This window comes from Solanum verrucosum, unplaced genomic scaffold (genome assembly GCF_900185275.1).
Source record: "Solanum verrucosum unplaced genomic scaffold, falcon-dt-bn FXZP01000306.1, whole genome shotgun sequence".
Classification (NCBI taxonomy): domain Eukaryota; kingdom Viridiplantae; phylum Streptophyta; class Magnoliopsida; order Solanales; family Solanaceae; genus Solanum; species Solanum verrucosum.
The window spans coordinates 1,095,209-1,121,748 of NW_026020398.1; the positions used below are offsets into that span (position 1 = coordinate 1,095,209).

At 30.1% G+C, this 26,540-nt stretch overlaps 2 protein-coding genes across 2 annotated transcripts; both read left to right on the forward strand.

The window, feature by feature from the left end:
* Positions 1–988: 988 nt before the first annotated feature.
* Positions 989–5,491, forward strand: LOC125839461 (U-box domain-containing protein 24-like). The gene is made up of 3 exons (XM_049518433.1): positions 989–2,472; positions 3,371–3,689; positions 3,836–5,491. The coding sequence occupies exons 1-3, from the start codon at positions 1,243–1,245 to the stop codon at positions 5,332–5,334; spliced, it is 3,048 nt and encodes a 1,015-aa protein (XP_049374390.1). The 5' UTR covers positions 989–1,242; the 3' UTR covers positions 5,335–5,491.
* A 13,927-nt stretch (positions 5,492–19,418) lies between these two features.
* Positions 19,419–22,183, forward strand: LOC125839469 (3-ketoacyl-CoA synthase 20-like). The gene is made up of 2 exons (XM_049518442.1): positions 19,419–20,320; positions 21,185–22,183. The coding sequence occupies exons 1-2, from the start codon at positions 19,541–19,543 to the stop codon at positions 21,968–21,970; spliced, it is 1,566 nt and encodes a 521-aa protein (XP_049374399.1). The 5' UTR covers positions 19,419–19,540; the 3' UTR covers positions 21,971–22,183.
* Positions 22,184–26,540: the final 4,357 nt, after the last annotated feature.

The window sequence follows — 26,540 nt, forward strand, 5'->3', positions numbered from 1 at the left end:
AAATATATATATTTATAGAATTGTATAATCATAATCTATCAAAAACAACTTCTTTATACTTTGTTTATCGAATTATTTCTTTAAAATGACGATGGTGTTCGTGTTGGCCGGTGCAACATTCTACCAAGACTTAAGCAAACAAAAAGAAAACGTTCAGATTTTTTTTATTTTGCCGGAATTTGAACTTTAGTCAACAATGAATTTTAAAACTTCCAATATATTATTATGGCATGCTTCTTCCAAGAAAATGAGATGAAGAATTTTAATTTGTTGTGTTGTTTTCTTGGTGTCCATTGACTTGGATGAGTCAATGGGTCTTTCTAATATAATTAAAAATAATGAGTCTTTTCTTAACTGATGAAAATTCTAGTCATCATAAGAATTTCCTTTCAGCTTGGAGTAGCAGAAAAAAAAAAGAGAAGGTAACTTCTTGTTTTTTTCTTCTTCTGCACTGAAATTTTGAGATTTTTTGGGATAAATTGATTTGTAAAATCTTTCAATACTCAAAGTAATAAGTTTCTTGTGAAGTTTATGCCTTAATCAGCAATGGGGTTCTTCATTCTTGCTTTCAAATATTAAAAAAGGTGCATTTTCTCTGGATTTTGTATTTACTTGCTTGAGTTCATAATTCTTGAAGTTACAATTGTTAGGAAAGAGTAAGCCTTAGTAGTGATGTAGTTGTTAGTTATGTTGCTCGGACCCTCCAAAAATGTTGAACATTCATGTTGAATCCTCCAATTTTTTTTTTAGCTTTTTGAGGATCTGACAACATCTGGTGGTATTTTTGAAGAGTCAGAGCAACATAGGCTGTCGTAAAGTTACATAATTGTTATAATTTTGTTTCATTTCCTTTTGATTATCTTCAAAGTGTATAATTTGCACTCACTCATCTCTTAGTTCTTCTTGAAAGAATAAAAATCCATTTTTTTCCAGGTAGAATTGAACTTTGTACACATTAGTTGATAAGATTAGCATTTTTAGCTTCTTTTCTCTTGTTTATTTATATGCAAGTACCAAACTTTCATGAGGAATATTTACACTACTTTGTTGGTTTATGTAGAATCTCAGATTTTCACCTTCGGGAAAGCTGCTTAATTTGTCGAAAATCTGAAACAGTGATTAGTGAGTAGATTATTGGAGTAGAGACAGTATGTTGAATGCAAAAGAACTTGCTTAGCTTTCATAGATTTAGTGATCAAGTCAGGAGAACAAGTGTCATTTGAATTTGATAGTTGTATCGTAATGGCGGAGTTAGTTCCAATTGGGACTATTTTGGCTGTGATTAGTAGTCAAGTAATGAAAACTGCTCAAGCTGCGAATGATGTAGTATTTGAGAAGGAGAGTTTTAAGGTTCTTGGGAACTATCTTTTGGACATTGAGCCTGTCTTGAAAGAATTGCAGCTGCAGAAGTTAAACGATTCCCCGGCTGCAAGGCAAGCTTTGGAATCCATTGAAGCTGACTTAAAGAAGGCTAATGACTTGGTTGAGAAGTATAAGAACCGAGCCCGTTTCTACTTGCTGGTCAAGTGTAGGAGCATTGTTAAGGAGGTACAGGAAGTCACTAGGGACATTGGAAAATCTTTGGCCGCGTTATCCCTTGTCAACATGGAAGTTTTGTCAGGGATTTCAGAAGAGGTAAATAGGCTGCAGAATGAAATGCAAAGAGCTAACTTTGAGGCATCTCAGTCGCGTCTCCAAATTGTTAACAAGTTAAACCAAGGTCTATCGGATCAGATACATGACCAAGAATTTGCTAACAATATTCTTAAAGAAATAGCAAGGGCTGCTGGGGTGCCAGTGGAGCCAGCAGAGATAACGAAAGAGCTAGACAATTTCAAAAAAGAGAAAGAAGAAGCTGCTTACCGGAAAGAGAGAGCTGAAGTCTTGTTTTTGAATCAAGTCATTGAGCTGCTCTCACGAGCCGATGCTGCAAGAAATTATGAGGAAGTCAAAAGCCAATATTTCCAGAGAGTTAGCATTATAGAGGGATATGATCCTAGAGAAGAATACATTCAGCCATTTAAAGCTTTTATTTGTTGTATAACAGGAATTATAATGGTAGATCCTGTAAGCCTATGTACCGGTACTGCCTGTGAGAGAGCTTCTATCCAAGCTTGGTTTGACTCGGGGGAGAAAATTGATCCGGAAACAGGTGAAGAGCTGCAGGATTTGTCGATCAGGCCAAACCTCCAATTGAGACAACTAATCCAGGAGTGGAAAGAGCTCAACTATTGCATCATAATCAGGGCTTGCAAGGGGAAATTTCTTTCTGGAGTGGATGCATCAATTGAGGAGGCTCTTGCACAAATGCAAGAACTAATGAAAGCAAATTCGATAAATAAAGAATGGGTGACAATCGGGGGACTCACTGAAGTTGTCATCTCCAAGCTTGGCATGTTGCGTAACGGATATCTGCAAGATAAAGTGATGATTACGTTAAAGGACGTCGTAGATGGTCATGCTAGAAACAAGGTGAGTGAATTTCTTTAAATATCAAAAAAGAAAATGTGAAAGTAAGCATACACTCTCAGAAATGGCTAATTCCATAACTTATTCATTCATGTAATTCTGCTTTCACCTAGAATACTATGGCCTTTTACTTTTGTTCCGTATAGCCGTATCACATATATATTTCATGCAGGACTTAAGTATTTCGTCTGAAAAAATGAACAGTAAGATTTTTGTTTAATTTCTCATTTAACTGTTTGCACTCTAGAATTATTGATTGGTTTATGCATTGTGCTGTGCTTTGCTTGTTGCTTGTGGTTACTAACATATGCTTGGCCTACTTTTCCATGCTTAGTTGTTTCTAAGTATAGGACACCAGGATAGTGAAGAACGGACGTCAGGGGGTGGGGTTAATATATGGCTTATCAGGTGGATCATTTCATATCATCTAATAGGGGCTACCGGAGTTAGCAATGTTATTGACTTAATAATTTAGGTCCTATTTAGCGTTAGATTTTTGCTTTTGTCAATGTAGTTTTAGTCTTTGAGGTTACTTGTCCAAAGCAGAGTGTTGCATCCCACATCGGCTGTGGAAAGGAAAATTGGACTCCTTATATGGTCTCACACAATCCTCACTCCTCACCTCTTGAGCTATCTTTCGGGATTGAGTTAGGCCCGAGGTCCATTTCTCATGATGGTTTTCGAACCAGGTCTGTCCGTGTTTGGTCCCCATGCTATATAGTCTACGGAATCACGGTCCATTTGTTATAATCCTGTCCTCGAGAAAGATGTCTTTTCTAGTTTTCCTGAATTTCCCTTGTTTCTCCTTAAGCCCGGGGCTAGGATCAGGATGTATGAGCAAATATGCATGCAAGTCTTAAGCTTTGTTCCTAATCAAACTGTTATTCCATATAATTTATAGGACGTATTCGTTGAGAACCAGGGGTTTGAGAATGTTGTAGCATGCTTCGGAAAAAACTATGCCACTTCAACCGCTGCAATTGAGCTGATATATGAGGTTCTCCAAGATCAGTCTAGTTGGAACTTGCCTTATTGCCAGAAGCTTTCTCAGCAGTCCAATTCAATCTTGCTTCTCGTCTCCTTTGTCAAAAATCAGGCCAGTCCATCAGCTGAAAAAGCAGAACAAATCCTGGCTAAGCTTTGTGATGAGGAAGAGGAGAACATTGTTAAGGCTGCTCGAGAGGGATGGTATGGACCACTTATCGATACGTTACACCATGGTAAGCATAGCTGCAACACTCTTATGTGTTATATGTTACAGTTGCACATGGATATAGATAATAATCTTAATATATCAGCCTAGTTCCAGCATATACATTTTTTTTTTTGAGTTTTATGTTTAGTTATATCGTTCAATTATCTTCAGGATCAGCATCTTCAAGAATGTCAATTGTTAGAGCAATTCTCGGTTTGGAACTCAGGGATGAAGATATGAAGCTTCTCGGGGAGAAAGGGTTTATTCTTCCTCTGCTTGAGATGACATCTGGAAATATTGAATCAAAAGAACTTTCATTATCTGCACTTGTGAAGCTATCAAGCTTTTATGACAATAAGATGCTTATAGCTGCAGCTGGAGGGGTTGCTATCGTTTTAAAGCTAATGATTTCATCCCATGTACGTTCAATTATCATCGCTAAGTGCTGTGAAGTTCTAGCTAATCTATCTGCCAATGGTGATGGAGTTAAGTTCTTGATCGATGAAACTGGAAACCAACTTGTACTAGAGCCTGTAATCGCGTACTTGCTGGCTTTTCAACAGAATCTTACATCCTCCTCGGACCCTGTTCGTAGGCATGCTTTACGTGCACTATTAGGAATCTGTCAATCTCAAGCTGGACTTGTCAAATCAGCAGTTCTCTCTGCCGGTGGTGTTTCAGCTGTCCTTCCCCTTCTTGATGATCCGAACCAGGAAATACGAGAAGCAGCAATCAATCTTCTTTTCCTCTTCTCACAGCACGAGCCAGAGGGTGTCGTTGAGTATCTTCTTAAGCCAAGAAGATTGGAAGCTTTAGTTGGTTTTCTTGAAAATGATAGCAAAGGTGATGTACAGATGGCTGCAGCCGGTTTACTAGCCAACCTTCCTAAATCGGAAACTTCACTCAGAGAGAAACTCATAGAATTAGGTGGCCTAAAGGCAATCATTAACATCTTGAAATCCGGTACCATGGAGGCTAAGGAAAATGCTCTTAGTGCCTTCTTCAGGTTCACAGATCCAACAAATCTCGAGTCTCAACGCAACGTGGTTGAACTTGGAGCATATCCTATACTGGTAAGCTTTCTCAAAGCTGATTCAATAACTGCACAAGCAAGAGCAGCTGCACTATTAACGGATCTATCAATGCGCAGTCATGAACTCAGTGCATTATCCAGGAAAGCTTCTTGTTTCTGTATTGGACGAGCACGTGCTCCTATCTGTCCTGCCCACGGGGGTGCCTGCAGCGTGAGCAAAACATTCTGTCTATTGGAGGTAAATGCATTGCCTGATTTGGTTAAACTCTTAAAAGAAAAGATACATGCCACGTCTTATGAGGCGATTCAAACACTCTCAACTCTGGTCTGTGAAGAATCGCCTCATAGAGGAGCCAATGTGCTGCACAAGGAGGATGCAATATCACCAATCATAGAAGTTCTAAACTGGGGATCAGAATCTTTAAAGGGAGAAGCTTTAGGGGTCCTGGAAAAAGTGTTTATGTCAAGGGAAATGGTGGATCTCTATGGACTAACAGCTAAGTTACATCTCGCGCGTTTAACAGGAGGTAGAATTTATGAAGATGGACATCTCCAAAGGAAAGCTGCTAGAGTCTTGTTACTTATCGAACGTCAAACTAGATCATCCAGATCTCTCATTGCAGGAATATCCGGTTAAGAAAAGCGTTGTCTAAAGTCGAAAAGCATGGCCTTTGATCTAAAGGCCACACTTTTATGGTGTTGTTTTTAAAGGCCAAATGTGTTTTAGTGAAATTTCATGATATGTTACTATGTTCTTGTGTTGTATGTATCTTGATCTTCATTATAACATAATTGTTCTGTTTTGCTTTGAAACCTTCAGTAGAGAAGTCTATGCACACCAATATATATACCTCGATATCGCTTACGAAAATTCATGTGTATGCCAATGAAGTTATGTAACGAAAAATCCTACATACACCACTGATGAAGTGTGTTGATAAGTTGAGAAAAAGTACAAGAAGCAATTAACTCATGGTTATTAGGAAGCACGTACCTGTCTACACAATCTCAATCATTATAATTTTGTGGGGGCAAATAACTAATCAATTTCAACAAGTTTTTTCTACAATTAGTTGTAAATCAGTTATGTTATTAATGTATTCACAATAATGGTCTATGTTGAACTGTTGCATGTCACTTACAGAGATACAAATTGCAATAAACACCTTTTTTTCTTTCTTTTTTATTACTCTTTAAATAATATATTTTGGTGAAACATCCACCTAAAGAAACCGTTTAATTATTTATTTATTTTTAAAAAAAAATCGACCTTTCGAAAGTCTCTTGATTTTCTCGGGTTTTAGCGCAATTTTAAAAAAAAAACCGACCTCTGAAGTCCAATCTCTATTGAGGTCGGCTTTTCTAGGTCGATTTTAGGCGGTTCTTTTAATAGTATTGACTATTCACAACAACTTATTCAGTGTAATTCCATTAGTAAGGTCTGAAAAGAGTAAGATGTATACGTACCTTACTCTCTTTGTAAGGTAAAAAAAGTAGTTCCGATAGATCATCATCGACTTAAAAAAAATAAAATTTATTCAGAGCGGATGATTGATTGTTTCTAGATACAATAATCAAAGCTTAGGCAAAGCAAGTTAATATCACAATCAAAGATGACTTATTTTAAGGTATTCTTTTTCCCCTCTCTTTTATTTATTTATTTTCCTTCCTAGAATAGATAGAACATGTCAATATTAGAGTGGAAGAAAATAGAAGATAGGAGGACCTTTTGTGAGATATAGAAAACTTACACCTAAGTAGTTTTTAGGATAAGAAAATGTAACCATATTTTGGCTGAAACTATAAATTCTCATTTATTTCTTCTAGAGTTGAATATGAACACAATATAATGGGTTTGCCACATTATGGGACAGATGGGGAGATATGACTTCATCAAATCTAAGTCTAATTATTATTCATAGAAAAATGGTTTGTGTAACAAATTGGACCATGCATACATGTAAGACTTTATAAACTTGTTTACACTTTTACAAATACTTAATATGAATAACTTTTATGAGACGGAGAAAATAACATTGAGTGCAAGCATATAACTTATCACCTACTTTGTGCACATGGAGAGGGATGGATCAATGTCAATACTTGTAAGTAAAATTTGTATGTCCCACAATACTCTTTTCTTTTTGGGTGGGATGGGGTGGGGTGGAGATATTTGTTAGGGTTTTTTTCCTGATTTTTTTTACCTTATTTGAATTTTATTTTTTCCTAAAGAAAAAGACAAAACATTATCAGAAATGTTTTTACTTTTCATGAAAAGAAAATATATTTTTCTTCCATATTTGGTTTATTCTTTCCTTAGAAGAAAAGTTTGGAACTCTATAAATTGAATACCCTCTTCTCATATCAAGAACAAAATAGAATCAACAATGTAATCGTTTAAGAGTCTTGTTTATGGGGAGATTTTCTCCTAAACATATTTATATTTTTTTTAATACTAGTTTTCAATACGTAGGTCGTTTGACCGAATCATATCAATAATATATATTTAGTATACTTTTATTTGTCGTCTGATTTATCAACCATATATGATTTACAATTGTAAGCTTCCGCATGACGCATAATCACCTTCATAACTCAACAAGTGGTATCAAAGCACATGGTTCAATGATCCAATGGTTGAACAAAAGTGAAGACAGATTCAGGTGGTTTCAAATCAATTTGCTACAAATTCGATGATAATGAAGATTTTTGTCCAACTACATGTGGAGAAGAGATTTAAACCATATTTTCAACATTTCCGCTGCTGTATCTTTAAAAGTAAAAATGAAATATTTTAAAACCATTTTTAACCCATATATTTTAAACTTTATTTTTAACCATGACAAGCAGCAGTGATGAAGACTATGTGAAGAACAAAAATTATCATACATGTGAAGAAGGTGGATCAAATTTTGTCAAGAAAATCCAGCCAAAAGGGGAGATTTGTTAGGGTTTTGCCCTGATTTTCTAACCTTATTTGAATTTTATTTTTTCCTAAAAGAAAAGACGAAACATTACCAGAAATGTTTTTACTTTTCATGAAAGGAAAATATATTTTTCTTCCATATTTGTTTATTCTTTCCTTAGAAGAAAAGTTTGGAACTCTATAAATTGAATATCCTCTTCTCATATCAAGAACAAAATAAAATCCACAATGTAGTCGTTTAAAAGTCTTGTTTAGGGGAGATTTTCTCCTAAACATATATATATTTTTTTAATATTAGTTTTCAAGATGTAGGTCGTTTGACCGAATCATATCAATAATATATCTTTAGTATACTTTTATTTGTCGTCTAATTTATCAATCATATATAATTTGCAATTGTAAAAGAAAAAGAAAAAGAAAAAGAAATTAGGGCCAAACAATTCTATCGCTAAATAACAAAGTTTTGTCCCTAATCCTATTTAGTGAAAACTTACTAAAAGATTCTACACTATTAGATACAAATTATTTAGTGTCCGATTAGTGACAACTTTCGTAACTAATTTACTTAAAAGAAATTGTAGTTTTAGTTGTTTTGAAAACACTCCATGTGATCTAATGCTATAAAATCTCCACAATCTCTTATTTAGAGTTTGTACCCAAAAACAACAATGAAAGATAGAGACTTATCCATATAAAAAAAGGTTATCAAAGATACCTTGCATTATTTTCTACACTTTCTTATTTAAGTTTTTTTTTTTTTTTCTGAAAATGGAGAAGGCAGACTCTTTAATTCATCTAAACAATTGAAAATGTCCAAAAAAAAATTGGTGGAAGTGAAGTGTTTGGATTAGTATCTTTAATTTTAGAACATGTTTATATATTATTTCTATCTAATAAGTCATCTTTTCTATATCCAAATTATGGGCTATTGACTTGGCATTGCCATAATCTTCTCCTTTGGAGTATCAATTTTGACTTCATGCTGTAAGCAATTGACTTCTTAATTATAATAACATTTAAAGTAGCTCATTAGTTTCAAAGAACGCCAATTATCCCTAAAATTGGGGAGTGCTTAAATATTGACACCATCAATTTTATTTTATTTTATTTTTTATTTTATTTAGTATCTTTAATTTTAGAACATGTTTATATATTAAATGTAGAATTGATTCACATCTATTTTTGTTTATTTACGTATTTGGGTCATCACAAATATTGTACTATGTTTTAAAATCTTTTGGACAAATTAAATGTATACCAAAACCTCAAAAACCTTGTTGAAACGGTGAAGAAATAGGATTTACTACTTTGTATATATTAAAAAAAACTCACTGTAATAAAAAGAAGATAAAAGTTACAAAAAGGGTGAATTTGTACTTTTCATAAAAAGAAAACCTCTAGAACTTTCTTGAAATTGCCAAGAAACTCACTCACATAAAACTCTCCATTCTTATTTAACAAACAAATGTCCATATTCAATACTCTTCCTTAAAAAATATTTAATAATAATGATGTAATATTATTTATCGGTTCATTTTTAATTATCACATTTTATATAAGAGTCAAATTACATGATTTTTTTACCAATATATCAAAATGTATTTTATCATATAATAATTTAAGAAGTTTCAACATCTAAATTTTATTTTTTTATATTAAATTAAAACGATTCAATTTAACTCTAAGCATCAATTAAATTCACTCTAAATAAGTACCTCGTATCAAGTAAAAATGAAGAGAGAGTGACACCATAACAAATGAATAATAAATTATCACCCCCTTGTATTGAGAGTAATTACTTCCTCAAATATCGACACAAAAAATCGTAAGAAAGAACTAAAAGTCACTTGAATATAAAAAAATACTTTAAAGCTTGATTTATAGCTATATCGTAAAAAAGAACCGAAAATCATTCGACTAAATAAAAAAAATTTCGTGTGAATTTGAATATCTTGTCTGCCTCTCCAAACAAAAGTGTAGCACAATTTATCACATGAATTCCATCTTCCTACTAGCTCCCAACTACAAAATGAGTTATCAATAATATTACCAATTATTTATTAATGTTATTGTTATCCCTATACGCTGTATACGTAGCACATATAAGTCAAATTTTAATTATGAATTTCATTTTCTAATAAGCATTTAAAGCAACATGTTATTGTGAACCCAACGTTATTATATCTGTCATCAAGATATATTACGTGAGACTTTGATAGAATAGATAAAAAATTTCGTCATGAATAGAAGCTTAGAATTGCGCCGAATTGCGAATGAAATATTTTCTTTTATAATTAATGAGTGCTTTTCAATTGCTTTTAATTGTCTTGTGCGGAGCTAATCTGAATTAATATTTATTCAGGCGAATGCAACTTTATACTTTATAGTATTGAATTTATCTAAAGTTGATATTTACGATACAACGTATGAATTTGTATGAAAATTCACAATAAAAATGCGTTCTAGATCTAGATTGGGATAATTTTAAATAAGATATGGTTATTTCTTTGAAGTTTTCGAGTCAAAGGCTGCCCAGCTGCAGGACTACAATGTGCTCATGAATTTCATATTCTATCAGTATTTTTTTTTATTTTTTCATTCGATGTTCAGTATTTATATTACAGTCTGATTATGTTATGATTGTGCATTATAGGACTCATTCTGGAATAACGCTCTCAATAAAATTCTTTTCAAATCCAAAACTTTAACTGAATTTAATATGAGATCTCTGATTAAGGATAGAGGGAAACCAGGGGTGTAGCTATAGCCACACTAGGTATCCAACTAACGTTTTTTTTCTTTTATTTTAACGACCACACACCATTATTCTTCGACACTCTTAATAAAAAAAGTGACTACACCGATGACCCAACCATCCCATCACATCCTATTTATATATATACTCTACCCTTATTAAACTTGGACTTCTTCATTCGTAATCGCATGTAAATACTGTTTTTATTAGTTTTTATTTTTTCATGTTTTGGCTTAACATTTTTTAAATAGTAATAAATAATTAACAATTTGCTATATCATTTTTAAATATAATTCTAGCTTGGGTGTCACCTTCTCTTTCTTTAAAACAATTAATGGAATTTTCCTTCTCATGATGCTAAAATATAGTCTAAGGTGTCACCTTCTCTTTCTTTAAAACAATTAATGGAAGTTTGATTAATATTAATTTAATAAATAAAATAATACTCCATTTGTTCCTAATTACTTGTCCACTTTTAAATTGATACACTTATTAAGAATACAATTAATGACATAGTGAATTTACCATTTTATCCCTATTAATTATGAAGTGGATAAATCAAAAACTTAAAATTTTAAAAAAGTTTTACCTTTTTCAAAGTAATTAATTGAGGGTATAATAAGTAAATTTTTTTTATCCTTTCTTGATTTATCAAAATGAACAAGTAATTATGGACAACTAAAAAAAAGAAAAATGAACAAGTAATTAAGAACAAAAAGAGTAAATGATAAAACAAAGACTATTTACGAACCGTCGTTGTTTAGAAGAACAAACTAACCTATAGCTGTTTGGGAGTGTGTGTTGAACATGACACTAAAAACATGGGTGGAAACTCATTGGTAACGGTGTTTACACTAAATTATTTATGGTTACGTAAGATCTTATTTATTCTCATTAATGTTATTTCTATATCTAAATATTAAATAATTAAGATCTAACATTATTTATTTTTTAATATCTGAATGTCCATACTTTATATACTTTTAAATATAATAAATGTACAATTCAAATAAAAAAGTAAGTAAATATTAGAAAAATATTAAATTAATAAAATGGTATTATTATTATTTTCCTTCCTAGAATAGATAGAACATGTCAAATATTAGAGTGGAAGAAAATAGAAGATATGAGGACCTTTTGTGAGATCTTAGAAGACCTACACCTAAGTAGTTTTTAGGATAAGAAAATATAACCATATTTTGGGTGAAACTATAACTTCTCATTTATTTCCAGAGATTTAAAGAGCGTGTAAAAAGAAAAATGAACAACTAATATGAAATTGATTAGTATTTCTTATATGTCCAAAAAATTTGGTGGATGTGAAGTGTTTGGATTAGTATCTTTAATTTTAGAACATGTTTATATATTATTTCTGTCTAATAAGTCATCTTATCTATATCCAAATTATGGGCTATTGACTAGGCATTGCCATAATCTTCTCCTATGGAGTATCAATTTTGCCTTCATGCTGTAAGCAATTGACTTCTTAATTATAATAACATTTAAAGTAGCTCATTAGCTTCAAAGAACACCAATTATCCCTAAAATTGGGGAGTGCTTAAATATTGACAATATCAATTTTTATTTTTTTTTATTTTTATTATAAGATTATCCAAATGATATATACATGTAACTCTTTTAAAATATAAAATTTATAATTTTAAAAATGAAACATGATACCTACTATAACAAATAATGCTTGACACAATAATGTAATATATATATATATATAAATTAAAAGTCAATGATATATATTTCCTAATTCATACATCTCATTAGTATGCAAAATAAATTTAAGGGAAATAAAATTCTATAACATAATAATTGTAGTCCTCAACTAGCTAAGTCATATACTATGACATAAATGGAAGTTGATAAAAATAAGTTCACTTACTAATATTCTTTTTGCTTTGGTTAGAAACTTACTAATATTCATGATATATATTAATTGGTATTTTAGAAGTAACTTTTTTATTCTATAAAGTGTTTGTTATTGATTTTGTGTCTTGATTAATAAATAATAATCGATAAAAAAAATTACTATCATTGTCCGCTATAGTCCCAAGGTAGCTACGCTCGTTCGATTAATTAATCAATTAGTTTTTGAAAAAAAAATGTCTGAATTGTATCCGAATTGATTGAAATTATTGTAACAGTCTCGAACTTTGGAAAGACCCTTTTACTCCGCCCTGCACTATTTAATAGGTGTATTTTAAAGGTATATATGTGCCATGTGGACATCATAAATATTGCATCATTATAAATATTTATGATGTCCACGTGGGCACATATATACCTTTAAAATATACTATTAAATAGTGCAGGTTGGGTAATAGGTCCTGCTCAAAGTTTAGGATTGTTATAGTAATTTAGGTCAAAGTTCAGATTTATTTCGAACCCTTTTCCCTTAGTTTTTAAAAAGATTTATCAGAATATAAATGAATAATTTCGTATGATTTTTTTTATCGCAGAATTGATTCGCATCAATTTTTGTTTTATTTACGTATGGATCATCACAAATATTGTACTATATTTTAAAATCTTTTGGACAAATTAAATGCATAATCGTGACAAATTAAGGATAAACCCAAAACCTCAAAAACCTTGTTGAAACAAAGAAGAAATAGGATTAACTTTGTATTAAAAAAAAAAAAAAAAACTCACTGTAATAAAAAGAAGATAAAAGTTACAAAAAGGGTGAATTTGTACTTTTCTTAAAAAGAAAAAGAAAAGCCTCTAGAACTTTCTTGAAATTGCCAAGAAACTCACTCACATAACTCTTCATTCTTATTTTTAATTACTCTTCCTTAAAACATATTTAATAATAATGCTATATATAATATTATTTCTCTGATCATTTTTACTTATCACGTTTTGTATAAGAGTCAAATTACATGAGTTTTTTTATCAATATATTAAGATGTATTTCATCATATAATAATATAAGAAGTTTCGATATCTAAATTTTAATTTTTTATATTAAGTTAATATATTTCAATTTAACTTTAAGTATCAATCAAATTACCTCTAAATAAGCACATCATATCAAGTAAAAATGAACAGAAAGAGTGATATCATAACAAGTGAATAATAAATTATCACCCCCTCGTGTTGAGAGTTATTTTTTCAAATATCTACACAGAAAGTCATATGACTGTAAAACAAAAACTCTTAATTTACCACTATATCGCAAAAATGAACCGAAAAACACTATACAAGAGATTTCGTGTGAATTTGAATATCTTGTCTGCCTCTCCAAACAAAAGTTTATCACAATTCAATCTTCCTACTAGCTCCCAACTACAAAATGAGTTATCAATAATTATTTATTAATGTTATCCCTATAGGCTATACGCTGTCTGTATACCTAGCACATATAAGTCAAACGTTAATTAAGAATTTCATTTTCTATAAGCATTTAAAGCAACGTGTGAATCCAACATTATTATATCTGTCTTCAATATATATAACGTGGGACTTTGATAGATTAGATAAGATTTCTTCGTTTTGAGTAGAAGCTTCGAATTGCTCCCAATTATGAATGAGTATTTTTTTTTATAATGAGTGTTTAATTTTCAAGCTTCTGATGATTGCCTTGTGCGGAGGTAATCTGAATTAGTATTTACCCCAAAGAACGTGTGAATCCAACATTATTATATCTGTCATCAATATATATAACGTGGGACTCTGATAGATTAGATAAGATTTCTTCGTTTTGAGTAGAAGCTTCAAATTGCTCCCAATTATGAATGAGTATTTTTTTTTGTAATAAGTGTTTAATTTTCAAGCTTATGATGATTGCCTTGTGCGGAGGTAATCTGAATTAGTATTTACCCCAAAGATAGAAGTGAATCAAACCTTATAATATTGAATTCATCCGAAGTCGATATTTACGATATAAAGTATAAATTTGTATAAAAATTCACTATAAAATTGCCAAAAAAATAAATACATGCCTGTTAACTTTGCTTTTTAGATCTAGATTGGGATAATTTTAATTAAGATATGGTTAATTACTTCTTTGAAGTTTTCCAGTCAAAGGCTGCCCAGCTGCAGGACTACAATGTTTTCATAAATTTCATATTTTATCAGTATTTTTTTTTTTTCGTTTGATGTTCAATATTTATATTACAGTTTGATTATATTAAGATTGTGCATTGTAAGACTCATTCGGGAGATAAAGCTCTTAGCAAAATTCTTTTCATATCCAAACTTTTAACTGAGTTAATATGAGATCTCTAATTAAAGATGGATTGATCGATCCCAACTATCTTTTCACGGCCCATTGATATACTCTACCTTTGTTAAGCTTGGGCTTTTTCATTATTTGCCCTATATATTGGCTTAATACATTTTAAAAAAGTAATAAATAAAATAACAATTTACTATATCATTTTTAAATAGAATTTTAGCTTGGGCTAATTTATTGTATGTTTTCCTTCTCATGATGCTAAAATATAGTCTAAGGTCATGTCACCTAAAGTTACGTGTATTTATGAAGGAATTAATCTAAAAATAGTCACTCACTTAATAGCTTAAATTAAAAATAATCACCAATATATAATTGATATATGATATATGTATAATTAGTATATAATTTATGTATATATTAATTAAAAAAATAAATAATATATCTGCAAAAATCAAGAAACAATTTATCTTTTAGTTTCTAACTTGCCTTATTATATTAACGATAACTATTTCTCAATATATTTTTTCAAAATATTGAATTTGTTATATTTAAAGAAATTATATAGTAAATTTGTTATTATATTTATTATTTTTTAAGAAACGTGTCAAGCTTATATAAATAAAAATGAATAAAAAGAGTACTTTAGAAAGTTGTTCTGCCCCGTATGATATTGGTAATCTCACAAATTAATGTTTTCAATTTGACGATTCATTATGATTTATAATTTGTAAAGACTTAACAAAAATAATCATATGAAGAATTCCCTAACTAGCTAGAGAATTTTTCACATGGAATGAATTCTCAAAATAGTATGGCAATAGGCATATAGACCGATCATATGACTAAAAAATACTCTCCGTCCCTAATTACTTGTCCACTTTTGAATTGACACACCTATTAATAAAATAATTAATGACATAGTGAAATTACCATTTTACCCCTATTAATTATGAAGTGGATGAATTAAAAATTTAAGACTTTCAAGAAATTCTATCCTTTTCAAAGTAATTAATTGAGGGTATAATAGATAAAAAAAAATTAGTCATTTTTTTATTTATCAAAATGGATAAGTAATTAGGGACAACAAAAAAAAGAAAAAGTGGACAAGTAATTAGGAACAGAGGGATTTGAATATTAAGAGTATACTCATTTTTTTATTATTGTATTTATAATACATTTGGTTAAAAACATTCATTAGTTTGAACTTGGTTAGAAATAAATTCAAGTGGTTTATTTATTTTCAGCATTTTTGTATGTCACGTAAGATTAGTAAATCATAGTTTAGATGGCCACCTACTTGAGAAACTTTTATTAGTAGTATAATCCTGTAGATGGTTCACCTACTTGAGAAGCTTTTATTAATACTATATAATATAATAACAATAAAAATATTTCAATTTAGATGGTTAATCAACAATATGTTTGGGATTTAATTTTGTAGGCCATTTAATTTGGTACCCAACCCTAAGTAGGGTTGCTCAATGCCTTCTCTTTCTTTAAAAATAGTAATGGAAGTTTGATTAATATTAGTTTAATAAATAAAATAAGTGATAAAACAAGGGCTACTTACAAACAGTCGTTGTTTAGAAGATCAAACTTAGAGTTATTTATTATTACATATATAATCAACTAGATTTTTTATGTGTAGAAATTTTAGAGTTAAATAAAGTATTACAAAAGGATTTTTGTGTTATATATACACTGACAACGTTGTAAAGTTTTTTATATGATCAATTTAGTTAACAAGAAAAAGGTTTTATTTATTTTTTCTTAAAAAATAAGAATAACATGAAAAAAGTACTTTTCTAGTCCCTTCATTAAAATTTGTTTTACTTGTTAATGTTACTTAAGTCTTAATCATTTGGACAGTATCGTACGTTAACACAACAATATCGTAATAAGTTGACACGACGGTTAGTAATTTCATCACATTATCCCCATAATTTTATTTTCACAAAATCGCACTATTTGAAGTGAAAAATAACAAGATTTTGCTTAATTACAAAATATAATAGTATTTTCATTTTAAATACATGATACCCATACTCATAAGTAATGTACCCGTACGTTAATTTGTTTCCTTTTTGCTATGTTTAAGAAGAATGACTTTTTTTTTTTTTTTTAAAAAAAACAATGGAAATAATTTAATTTAAAAATTTTCATTTTATAATTAATTATACTTACTAATGACTTATTTATAGCCACACAAATAAGTATTATAACGTGTATAATATCAGAATTTTTAAAATTTCTATTTCTACACAAATGTTATGACATATTTAATACCATAAGTTTTAAAAGTAATTTTTTCTTCTTAAATTTCGTGACCAATTAAAGAAATTTATAGAAATTAACTGAGCACGAAGTTTAATTTTAATTATTATTTTTTTATTTTTCATTCGGTATACGATATTTGTAGTCACGTAATTTTTTACCGAACTTAAATTTTACACCATTTTTAGTGGTTAAATGTTTATTATAAATTTAAATTAAATAGTTTATTTTTATTAGGTTTATTTTAAAATATTTGAAAACTACAAAAATTTGAATCACATTTTAAGCTAAGTTTTATTTTTTTTTCAATTGTTTTAAAAAAGTAATGAAAATGAACATATATATATGTGTGTGTTTTCTTCTATTATTAGGTTTAATGAATAATCGTATATTACTTTTTTTTTATTATAACTTTAGATTAGATTTTGTTTTCATATTAATTTAGAGTAGTTGACTAATATTTTTATAATTATTTCGACATATTTTATTTATTTTTATTTTTTTAAAATAATAATTTACCTATCAACACCCATTTACCCACTACTCCTCCCACTCAACCCCACTACCCCACAACACCCCTATACACACACGACACTACACACACCCACACTCCACTATATACACCTATATTACCACACCCAAACGAACAACATAGAAAAAAGAGAAAAAGAAAGACGTACAGAGACAGAAAAACGAAGAAAAAAAAAAAGAGAAAAAAAAAAGCAACATACAATCAGCAAACATAACCAGAATACCAAATTATTTTTCTTCAAACGCACATAGTGACAAATGCACTGGAAAAAAAAAGAAAAGAAAAAAGAATTCACTATACATTCATACCAAAAGACACTTGTACGTATAGAAAAAGAAAATCAAAACATCAAAACGCTTTTTAATTCCTTCCAACCACACACTTAGAGGTTGAGTTCGAGGTTGCTTTCGTGGTTTCAAGTTCGTGGCTCCTTATTAGGATTGTTTCATTTTCGTAAATTGAATTTTCGCAAGAGGTACCATTTAATCTTCATTATTATACAAGATGTGATTCTAATATCATGAAGTTGCTCAAATTTATGTGTGTTTAATTTTAGCATTATAATATTGACATATATTTGAACCTTTTATATCATTAAATTTAGAAATAAAATTGTATAACTTGTGATTATTTGTTCTAGTGCTTGTGCCTTATTAATTTTGATGAATTATCTGTTGAGTTGTGTTCAAATAAGTGATAAGTTATTTTTGTGCAATAATATGGGTGTTACTTTTATCTTTTGAGTGCTAACTTAGTTCTTTTTTCTTAATAAATGAATATATAAAATAAAAACTAATAAGAAAATTTCAACAATGAGTAATAACTATTGTGCACATGTTTACGATGAAATAATAATATTATTATTATTATTATTATTATTATTACTAATATTATTATTATTATTGTGGTCGGTGGTAGTTCGGCATCACTTGATTCACGCTTAAAAATTGGCAGACTAATTTTTGTAGGCAAATTTAGATACGCTAAAAATAGTTTCAATTAAGAATGTGGTTACACATCTTCTTTGAAACACTTAAAAGAAATTCAAGGATGCGCTGGCGCACCTTGACCAAATTGTTTAATAATTAATTTATAGCAATTTAAATCAAGAGGTGTAAATTGAGATTATTAGGTGTGAGGTACTCGAGAGAAAAAGGCAGTTATGCCTCTAAATGTCAAGACCAAGAATACGGTTACGCATGTAGGTTCAGACTAATAAAAATTCAACAATAAAAAAAATAAGCAAACCATGGCCTATAATAATGTATCCAAAATAATACTAATAATAATTTAGCATAAGTATAAGTCAATAAAAGCGATCGTGCTAGAACCACGGGACTCGAGGGATGCCTAATACCTTCCCCTCGGTCAACAGAATTCCTTACCTGAATTTCTAGTTCGTAGACCAAAACTAAAAGAGTCATTTCCTATTGATTAGGGATTCGAAAAGGTGACTTGGAGCACCACAACTCAATTCCAAGTGGCGACTCTGAAACAAAAATAAAATAACCGTCACTTAAAATGGAAAAACCCTTCCGCCTCTGTGCGCGAAAAGGGGTGTGACAATATTCATATTAGAACTCGAATAATCTAGATTTGCATATTCCTATCAAATATTTTTTCATACCTAGAGCTTAAATTCAAAATCTCTGATTAAGAAATCGAGTAGCAGCTCCATCCACTCAATCGACCATATCCTTTTTGCCTGAATTTTTAATTTATTACTGTGTGACAAGGCAAATGCAATAATTTATGGCAATTAACTTTTAGGGTGGCCAAGAAGAAATCATAGTTGGTGAGACTAAGTCAAGTTCCAAAAATATATATATAAAAACTTATACAAGAAAATGCCTCTAGTTTTTCCTTCTGGCAAATTTAATTAAATGTTATAGTAGGGCTAATAATTAAAAGTTTGTTGGGGTAGTTGTACCCCCCACCCCACCCCCCATAACCCCCGCACCTCCCTTTTCTACATACTCTTTAAATTCTCATACAACCTTATTTTTCCTTCTCAGCACATCTCTTTTCCTCTAGTCTTTTTTTCTCACTTGTGTACTTCTTGTTCACATTTGTGACAAAAAAATAATAAAAATCCAAGAAAGTCACTTATTTCTCTAAGTTATAGTTGATAAATTTGTGGGGTTGGTTCAAAAATTCCAATAAAATGGGAGATGAATCAACTAGAAGAGTTTCAATTGAAGCTAATCATCATGATGATCAAAGAATTAATAGTAATAAACTTCCAAATTTTCTATTATCAGTTAGGCTCAAATATGTTAAACTTGGCTACCATTATTTGATTAGCCATGCTATGTATTTGTTCCTTATCCCAATTTTAATTGCTTTATTTGCTCATCTTTCAACAATTACTATGGAAGATATGGTTCAATTATGGAACCAACTAAAATTCAATCTTGTCACAGTAATTTTATGCTCAGCCCTCATAGTTTTCTTGGCTACACTTTATTTTATGACTAGGCCACGTAAAGTGTACCTAGTCGATTTTTCGTGTTACAAACCCAAACCTGAAGTTATGTGTCCTAAGGAATTATTCATGGAGAGATCAAAATTAGCCGGAATTTTCACTGAGGAGAATTTGGCCTTTCAAAAGAAAATACTAGAAAGGTCAGGTTTAGGTCAAAAGACGTATTTTCCAGAAGCGTTATTGAAATTACCACCAAATCCTTGTATGGCTGAGGCAAGAAAAGAAGCTGAAATGGTTATGTTTGGTGCAATTGATGAATTGTTAGAGAAAACTGGTGTGAAGGCTAAAGATATTGGGATTCTTGTGGTGAATTGTAGTTTATTTAATCCAACTCCATCACTTTCTGCTATGATTGTTAATCATTATAAGCTTAGAGGAAATATTTTGAGTTATAACCTTGGTGGTATGGGATGTAGTGCTGGATTAATTTCAATTGACCTTGCCAAGCAAATGCTACAGGTTTGTTCCTTTGCTAGATTTATATTTTTTCCGTTTAAGTTCTATGTACTGATAGTATAGTATATGATTTTTTTACGAAAGATAAGATACTTGCAATAAATAACAGGTCATTTTTTAAATAAAGAGGTCAAAATGTCATATAATCCAAAAATAAAATAGGCAACATGCTATAACATGTTAAATTATATTAATAGTATATATTTTTACTCTTTGCAAGAGTACTAATTAAGTTACTTTTAAGAGTGTTTTGGCATGGTCTTTAATTACATGATGCACTAGCTTTGGTGGTATGTTATGTTGTTTGGACTTTTAAAATATGTTTAAGCAAAAGGGTCAGAAGTCAGAACCTCTAAAAAATACTATTTTTAAAGGATTTTGACATATACTGAACGACATTTTGAATGAGTCTGAACAATATAGGTGAGATGCACATCATGTTAGGTAATATGCAAGCAAATCTTGCTCTCTTTTTTCTTTTTTGGTTTTTTTTTTAGTAAAAAATTTACATGATATTTAGTTTCCTTAAAAGAGAAATTACTATGTAATTAATTAGAATAAAATGAACATGACTTTAGTGAAATGGTACAAAAAAGTTTCATATATTAGCTGACTCCAACTCATTTGAGATGTAGACATAATTTATAATTAATTAACTCACTTTAGACCATCAGACGTGACATGATTTTTCTGAATTCAGTATATTAAAAAAGGTTCAAGTGGACATAGTCAATTTAATGTCTGAATATCTACCAACTGCATGCTAGCAAGCTTTTAATATTGTACTAAAATATTAATTTCTAGTGTATTTAATAACTTTACAATACTAATTTTTTTCATATGTTATTATATCACACGTTGTAACAGGTGCAACCAAATTCATATGCACTAGTAGTCAGCATGGAAAACATAACACTAAATTGGTACTTTGGTAACAATCGATCAATGCTAGTCTCAAATTGCATTTTTCGTATGGGTGGTGCAGCAATATTATTATCGAATAAATCGTCCGATCGACGACGTTCAAAATATCAACTCATACATACAGTACGTACACACAAAGGTGCAGATGACAAGAGCTATGGATGTGTGTTCCAAGAGGAAGATGATAGTAAAAAAATCGGTGTCGCGTTGTCTAAAGACCTAATGGCTGTAGCAGGGGAGGCCTTGAAAACGAACATTACAACTCTAGGGCCAATTGTTCTCCCTATGTCCGAACAACTATTATTTTTCGCGACATTAGTCGCTAGGAAAGTGTTGAAGATGAAAATAAAACCGTATATTCCTGATTTTAAATTAGCGTTTGAACATTTTTGTATACATGCTGGTGGTAGGGCAGTGTTGGATGAGTTAGAAAAAAATCTTGAGTTAAGTGAATGGCATATGGAGCCATCAAGAATGACACTTTATAGGTTTGGTAATACTTCAAGTAGTTCATTGTGGTATGAATTGGCATATACTGAAGCTAAAGGGAGGATTAAGAAAGGTGATCGGACATGGCAAATTGCATTTGGTTCAGGATTTAAGTGTAATAGTGCTGTGTGGTGTGCATTAAGGACTATTGATCCTGCTAAGGAGAAGAATCCTTGGATGGATGAAATTGATGAATTTCCAGTTGAAGTGCCTAGGGTTGTGACAATTAATGATTCTTGATGAATGTTTTGTTTAACCCTAAGAAAGGGGAAGCAAAGGAACTAGTTTATGTGTTGTGATCATTGTAATATTACCTCACTTTGTTGTTAGCAAAGGAACTAGTTTATGTGTTGTGATCATTGTAATATTACCTCACTTTGTTGTTTTTGTTGTTACTAGGTGGGTGTGTACCTTGATTATGATTTAAGAAAGCAATACAATATCTTCTATATACATGTTTTTGATAAACGTGTCATTTAATTTGGCATCAGTTGATATCTATAAATATTCTTCAACTTCAAATGTGCACAAGTATGAAGTTGAACAAGTAGACACACGTGGCATTCTACGTAACGATTCACGTGATATACACTTAAATTGATTTGTATTATGCAACGTAGGACGCGTATGTCTACTTAGCTTGTTTAACTTTATGCAAGTCTAAGTGTCAACTTGTACTGCACACACAAAATTAAAGGATATAAGATTAAATTAAATTCTACATTTAGATATTAATGTATTATGACTGACCTTATAAGTCAAACAGTTTATACATGCTCTGATGCTAGCTCCTATTATAAATAGTGTCATGTGAATTTAATTTATTGCATATGAGTTTTCAAAACATGTCACATGCTTCAGTAACAAAGGAGCATACTGCATTTATTGTTTTTCTAGATGAAAATTAGAGTTTTATTTTTATATATATATATTTAACTAGCTAATGTAATTATACATGTAACTTTCTATTAGTTATAACTTTTTATAGTTAACGATATATAAAAATCTGATAGAAAATATTATTTGACTCAAATTTTTGCTGATTTTTCTTTTTTGAAGTGAAGAATACTTTTCTTTAATTTCACTTTCAAATTATTATTTTTCAACATCAAACATATCAATATATTTCTTCTAACGAAGGATAGTCAATTGAATATTCTTCCACCGAACAAGGATACAGTACACTAATAAATATGAATATGAAAGACGATTGACAAGTGGGATACCAACTTTTTCTTTGCTAATTTAAAGATGAGGGAAATGGCAGCAGAGAAAAAGCTGGAGAACCACTTGATGTACGTCGTCCTGCCTCGCCTTATTTAAATATTTCCCTATCGCGATCCATTAAGGATTTATTTTTTCGTCCCGTCCCAGTTGTCATCCCTCTTAAATTGACAATCACAATTCAGAATAAAGAAAAAGAATAGTACTATGCACCGTTGAAAATGTATACATTAAATGTAGTCGGTATCAAATGATTAATGTTAGAGGCTAATTGTAATCTAAATTATGTAAAGCACTAAAGGTGGCTAAGAAAAATATCAAATCAATTGTGTGGATAATTATTTTTATGAGTAACGATTAGTAATCTTCTTGTCACATTAATTGTGGAAAACCTTATAAGTATTAAAATTAGCCAATTAGGTGTGAGAGTTCAATCAGTCTAAGTTCATCAATAAATATTTATTGTATTCATAGCGACCTTAGTTGATTGATAACAATCATTTTTGCTTGAAAATTGTGAACTCATATATATATTGCATGTATTGAAATGGATTATTGAAATTATACCTATACATGTAAGAGTATAATATTAATACTCTCTCCATTTATTTTTACTTGTAACATTTGAACTTGACAGACATATTTATTAAGAAAAACAATAGTACTCCTATTAATTAATTGATATTTAGTTATTATAGCTCTTAAAAAATGATTTTAAGAATAATGAATCAATGTTAATAGTAAAAGATGAATATAAATAATTATCTTATAAGTGATAAGTAAAATTAAAAATTTATTTTTAAAACAGTGCATACATAGACTAGTGTATATTGATATCTGGTCAAAAGGATTGTTGGAGGCCTGGTGTGTGGATCAAGAATGGAATTGATGGAGCACACAATTGGGATGGGGCACGTAAAAATATGAGATCTGAGTCTAATTTTTTTTTAAAGAGTGTGAAACACCTCAATAATTTAATTAATTTGAAATAGAGGAGTATTATTTTATCCTTTGATTTTATTAAATTTAATGCTTAAATATATTAAGATGGTAAATAGTATATAGCAGAGATAAAACAGACATAAAAAATAAATTATCTCTTGATTTAAAGAAATAAACAAGTTAATATTTCAAAATGTTGTTCAACTTTGATAATTAATTTAGTAAAGTCATTAAATTTTATTTGGTATAAATAAAATCACTAACTTATCAACCGTAGCTAATTAACTTAGTTGAACAAACCAGTTTTGTCTCTACTCTATGGTCATGTAATAATTTGGTATGACAACCTCAATCTTGTAATTTTCGCGCAGCAACCATCAAAGGTGGTAACTAAATAAAAAAAATAAAAGTAAAAACACCGACTAATTAAGATTCTCATTAAATAAAATTTGACATTCAATTTTTGGAGTATTTCTTTCCAATTTTTGTGTTGGAACACTTTTCTCCAACTCTTTTTGTGTACTTTACTAGTTTATTATAATAAAAAAATATTTAATTAACCTTCACTTATTTAATGTAAAACTATGAGTTAGTAATTGAATTCTCAATGCATTAAATTTAGGAAAAATGACCTAAATACACAACTTATTTTATTATATTTTTTAAAACTCTGTATCATTTGAAAAATTTACAGAAATCTCTACTTCACGGGATGTATCAGTCGGTCAGATACATCACTTTATGATGTATCAGTCGAATACACGATGTATCTGGACGTATGTGATGTATCGGAACGTTGAGTGATGTATTCAAAACCGAAATGCGATGTATTAGGACGTTTGAGGAATGTATCCGAAATTGAGACACGATGTATCGGGACGTTTTGAGATATATTCGGATTCCACCAAATTTAAGGGACTTTTGTAATTTAAAAAGAGAGTAGAAATAAAATGTAATTAACTCTTAACGTTAACACTGTGAAATCTACTTAAATTTATTATATTTAAAGAATTATATTGTATTAGAAAGAGTATTGAAAACTCGGATTAATGAATTCTCAATGCATTAAATTTAGGAAAAATGACCTAAATACACAACTTATTTTATTATATTTTTTGAAACTCTATATCATTTGAAAAATTTACAGAAATCTCTACTTCACGGGATGTATCAGTCGGTTAGATACATCACTTTATGATGTATCAGTCGAATACACGATGTATCCGGACGTATGTGATGTATCGGAACGTTGAGTGATGTATTCAAAACCAAAATGTGATGTATCAGGACGTTGAGGAATGTATCCGAAATTGAGACACGATGTATCGGGACATTTTGAGATATATTCGGATTCCACCAAATTTAAGGGACTTTGGTAATTTAAAAAGAGAGGAGAAACAAAATGTAATTAACTCTTAACGGTTAACACTGTGAAATCTACTTAAATTTATTATATTTAAAGAATTATATTGTATTAGAAAGAGTATTGAAAACTCTGATTAATGAAATTAAATAGAAAGTGAGAAACTAAGCGTCTGACTCCTATTTCGAAATTAAAAAGACACAAATACCAACGTACGTGAAGCTGTAACGCTTCCTTCTTTCAAAAACTTATTTATAAATTCGAAATTAAAATATACATAACTATAACATCTTCCAATTATAATCTCATATAGTTTAATAATATGGATAAGATCACAGTTGTCTCAGAGAAAGCACTACATGGTACGGAGGGAGTACTATACACAAAAATGTGTATCTATGCTTGTTTTTATTTCATATGCATGTGTTTGGTTATCGATCTTGTAAGCTAGCTAAGTTTATTATATTGTTTTAAGATTTTATTTAATGAAAATTTAAGAATGGTTGATTAAGTGTATATCGTACTTTATACATATGATTGACCGTAAGATGGGGAATCAGACTCTCATCAAGAAGGTGAAAGTTATAATAATCAATCAACTGAACTACTAAGATTTTCTATCACAAAACAATTGTATTGCACTTCACATGCAAAAATAAAATATTATAAATACTAAATACTTAACTAATTTACTGTTGGGAGGAAGCAATATTTTTTACTTTTTTTTTCTACTGGAAGAAGTTCGAAAGGGCTGAAACAGAAGAACAGAAATCTAAAACATTGTTGAAGTTTTTATAATTATATGCCAAACATTATTAAAGTTCTAAGAGAATGAACAGACATACGTTGTTAGAATATTTATGTATAAATTTACATTTTATGATTAAGACAAATATTGAATATAGAGGGAATGAAGCATGAATATAAGTTTGTTTGAAAATCAAGTTAGGTCTAGAGAATTGAAGGAGGTCTTTTCCCTCACCAACCAGTCTTTTCGATATGTTCTCATCACACCGGACTTGCTTAGCTTAATTTAAATTTGATGTGTAGTTTGCAAGCTACTCCGTCTACCCTCTAGTGCATACTAAGTGAATTATTGAGGTCACAAAAATTGAATTTTCTTAATAGGTGTGCATTGTCTCACAAAAATTAATTTTTGTGACCCCAATAATTACTTCATCTATTCCATGTTAATTGAATTTGTGAGAGAATGTACACCTATTAAGAAAAGCAACTAAGGATATAATTTGAACCATAGCATTATCTTTCACGGGTAATGCT

What these genes read in the sequence shown, in the direction of transcription:
- LOC125839469 (XM_049518442.1), top strand. Translation starts at nt 19,541, where the DNA reads ATGGGAGATGAATCAACTAGAAGAGTTTCAATTGAAGCTAATCATCAT. An exon ending in TTGCCAAGCAAATGCTACAG is followed by an intron (nt 20,321 to 21,184) that starts GTTTGTTCCTTT and finishes ACGTTGTAACAG; the next exon opens with GTGCAACCAAATTCATATGC.
- LOC125839461 (XM_049518433.1), top strand. Translation starts at nt 1,243, where the DNA reads ATGGCGGAGTTAGTTCCAATTGGGACTATTTTGGCTGTGATTAGTAGT. An exon ending in ATGGTCATGCTAGAAACAAG is followed by an intron (nt 2,473 to 3,370) that starts GTGAGTGAATTT and finishes TATAATTTATAG; the next exon opens with GACGTATTCGTTGAGAACCA. An exon ending in TATCGATACGTTACACCATG is followed by an intron (nt 3,690 to 3,835) that starts GTAAGCATAGCT and finishes AATTATCTTCAG; the next exon opens with GATCAGCATCTTCAAGAATG.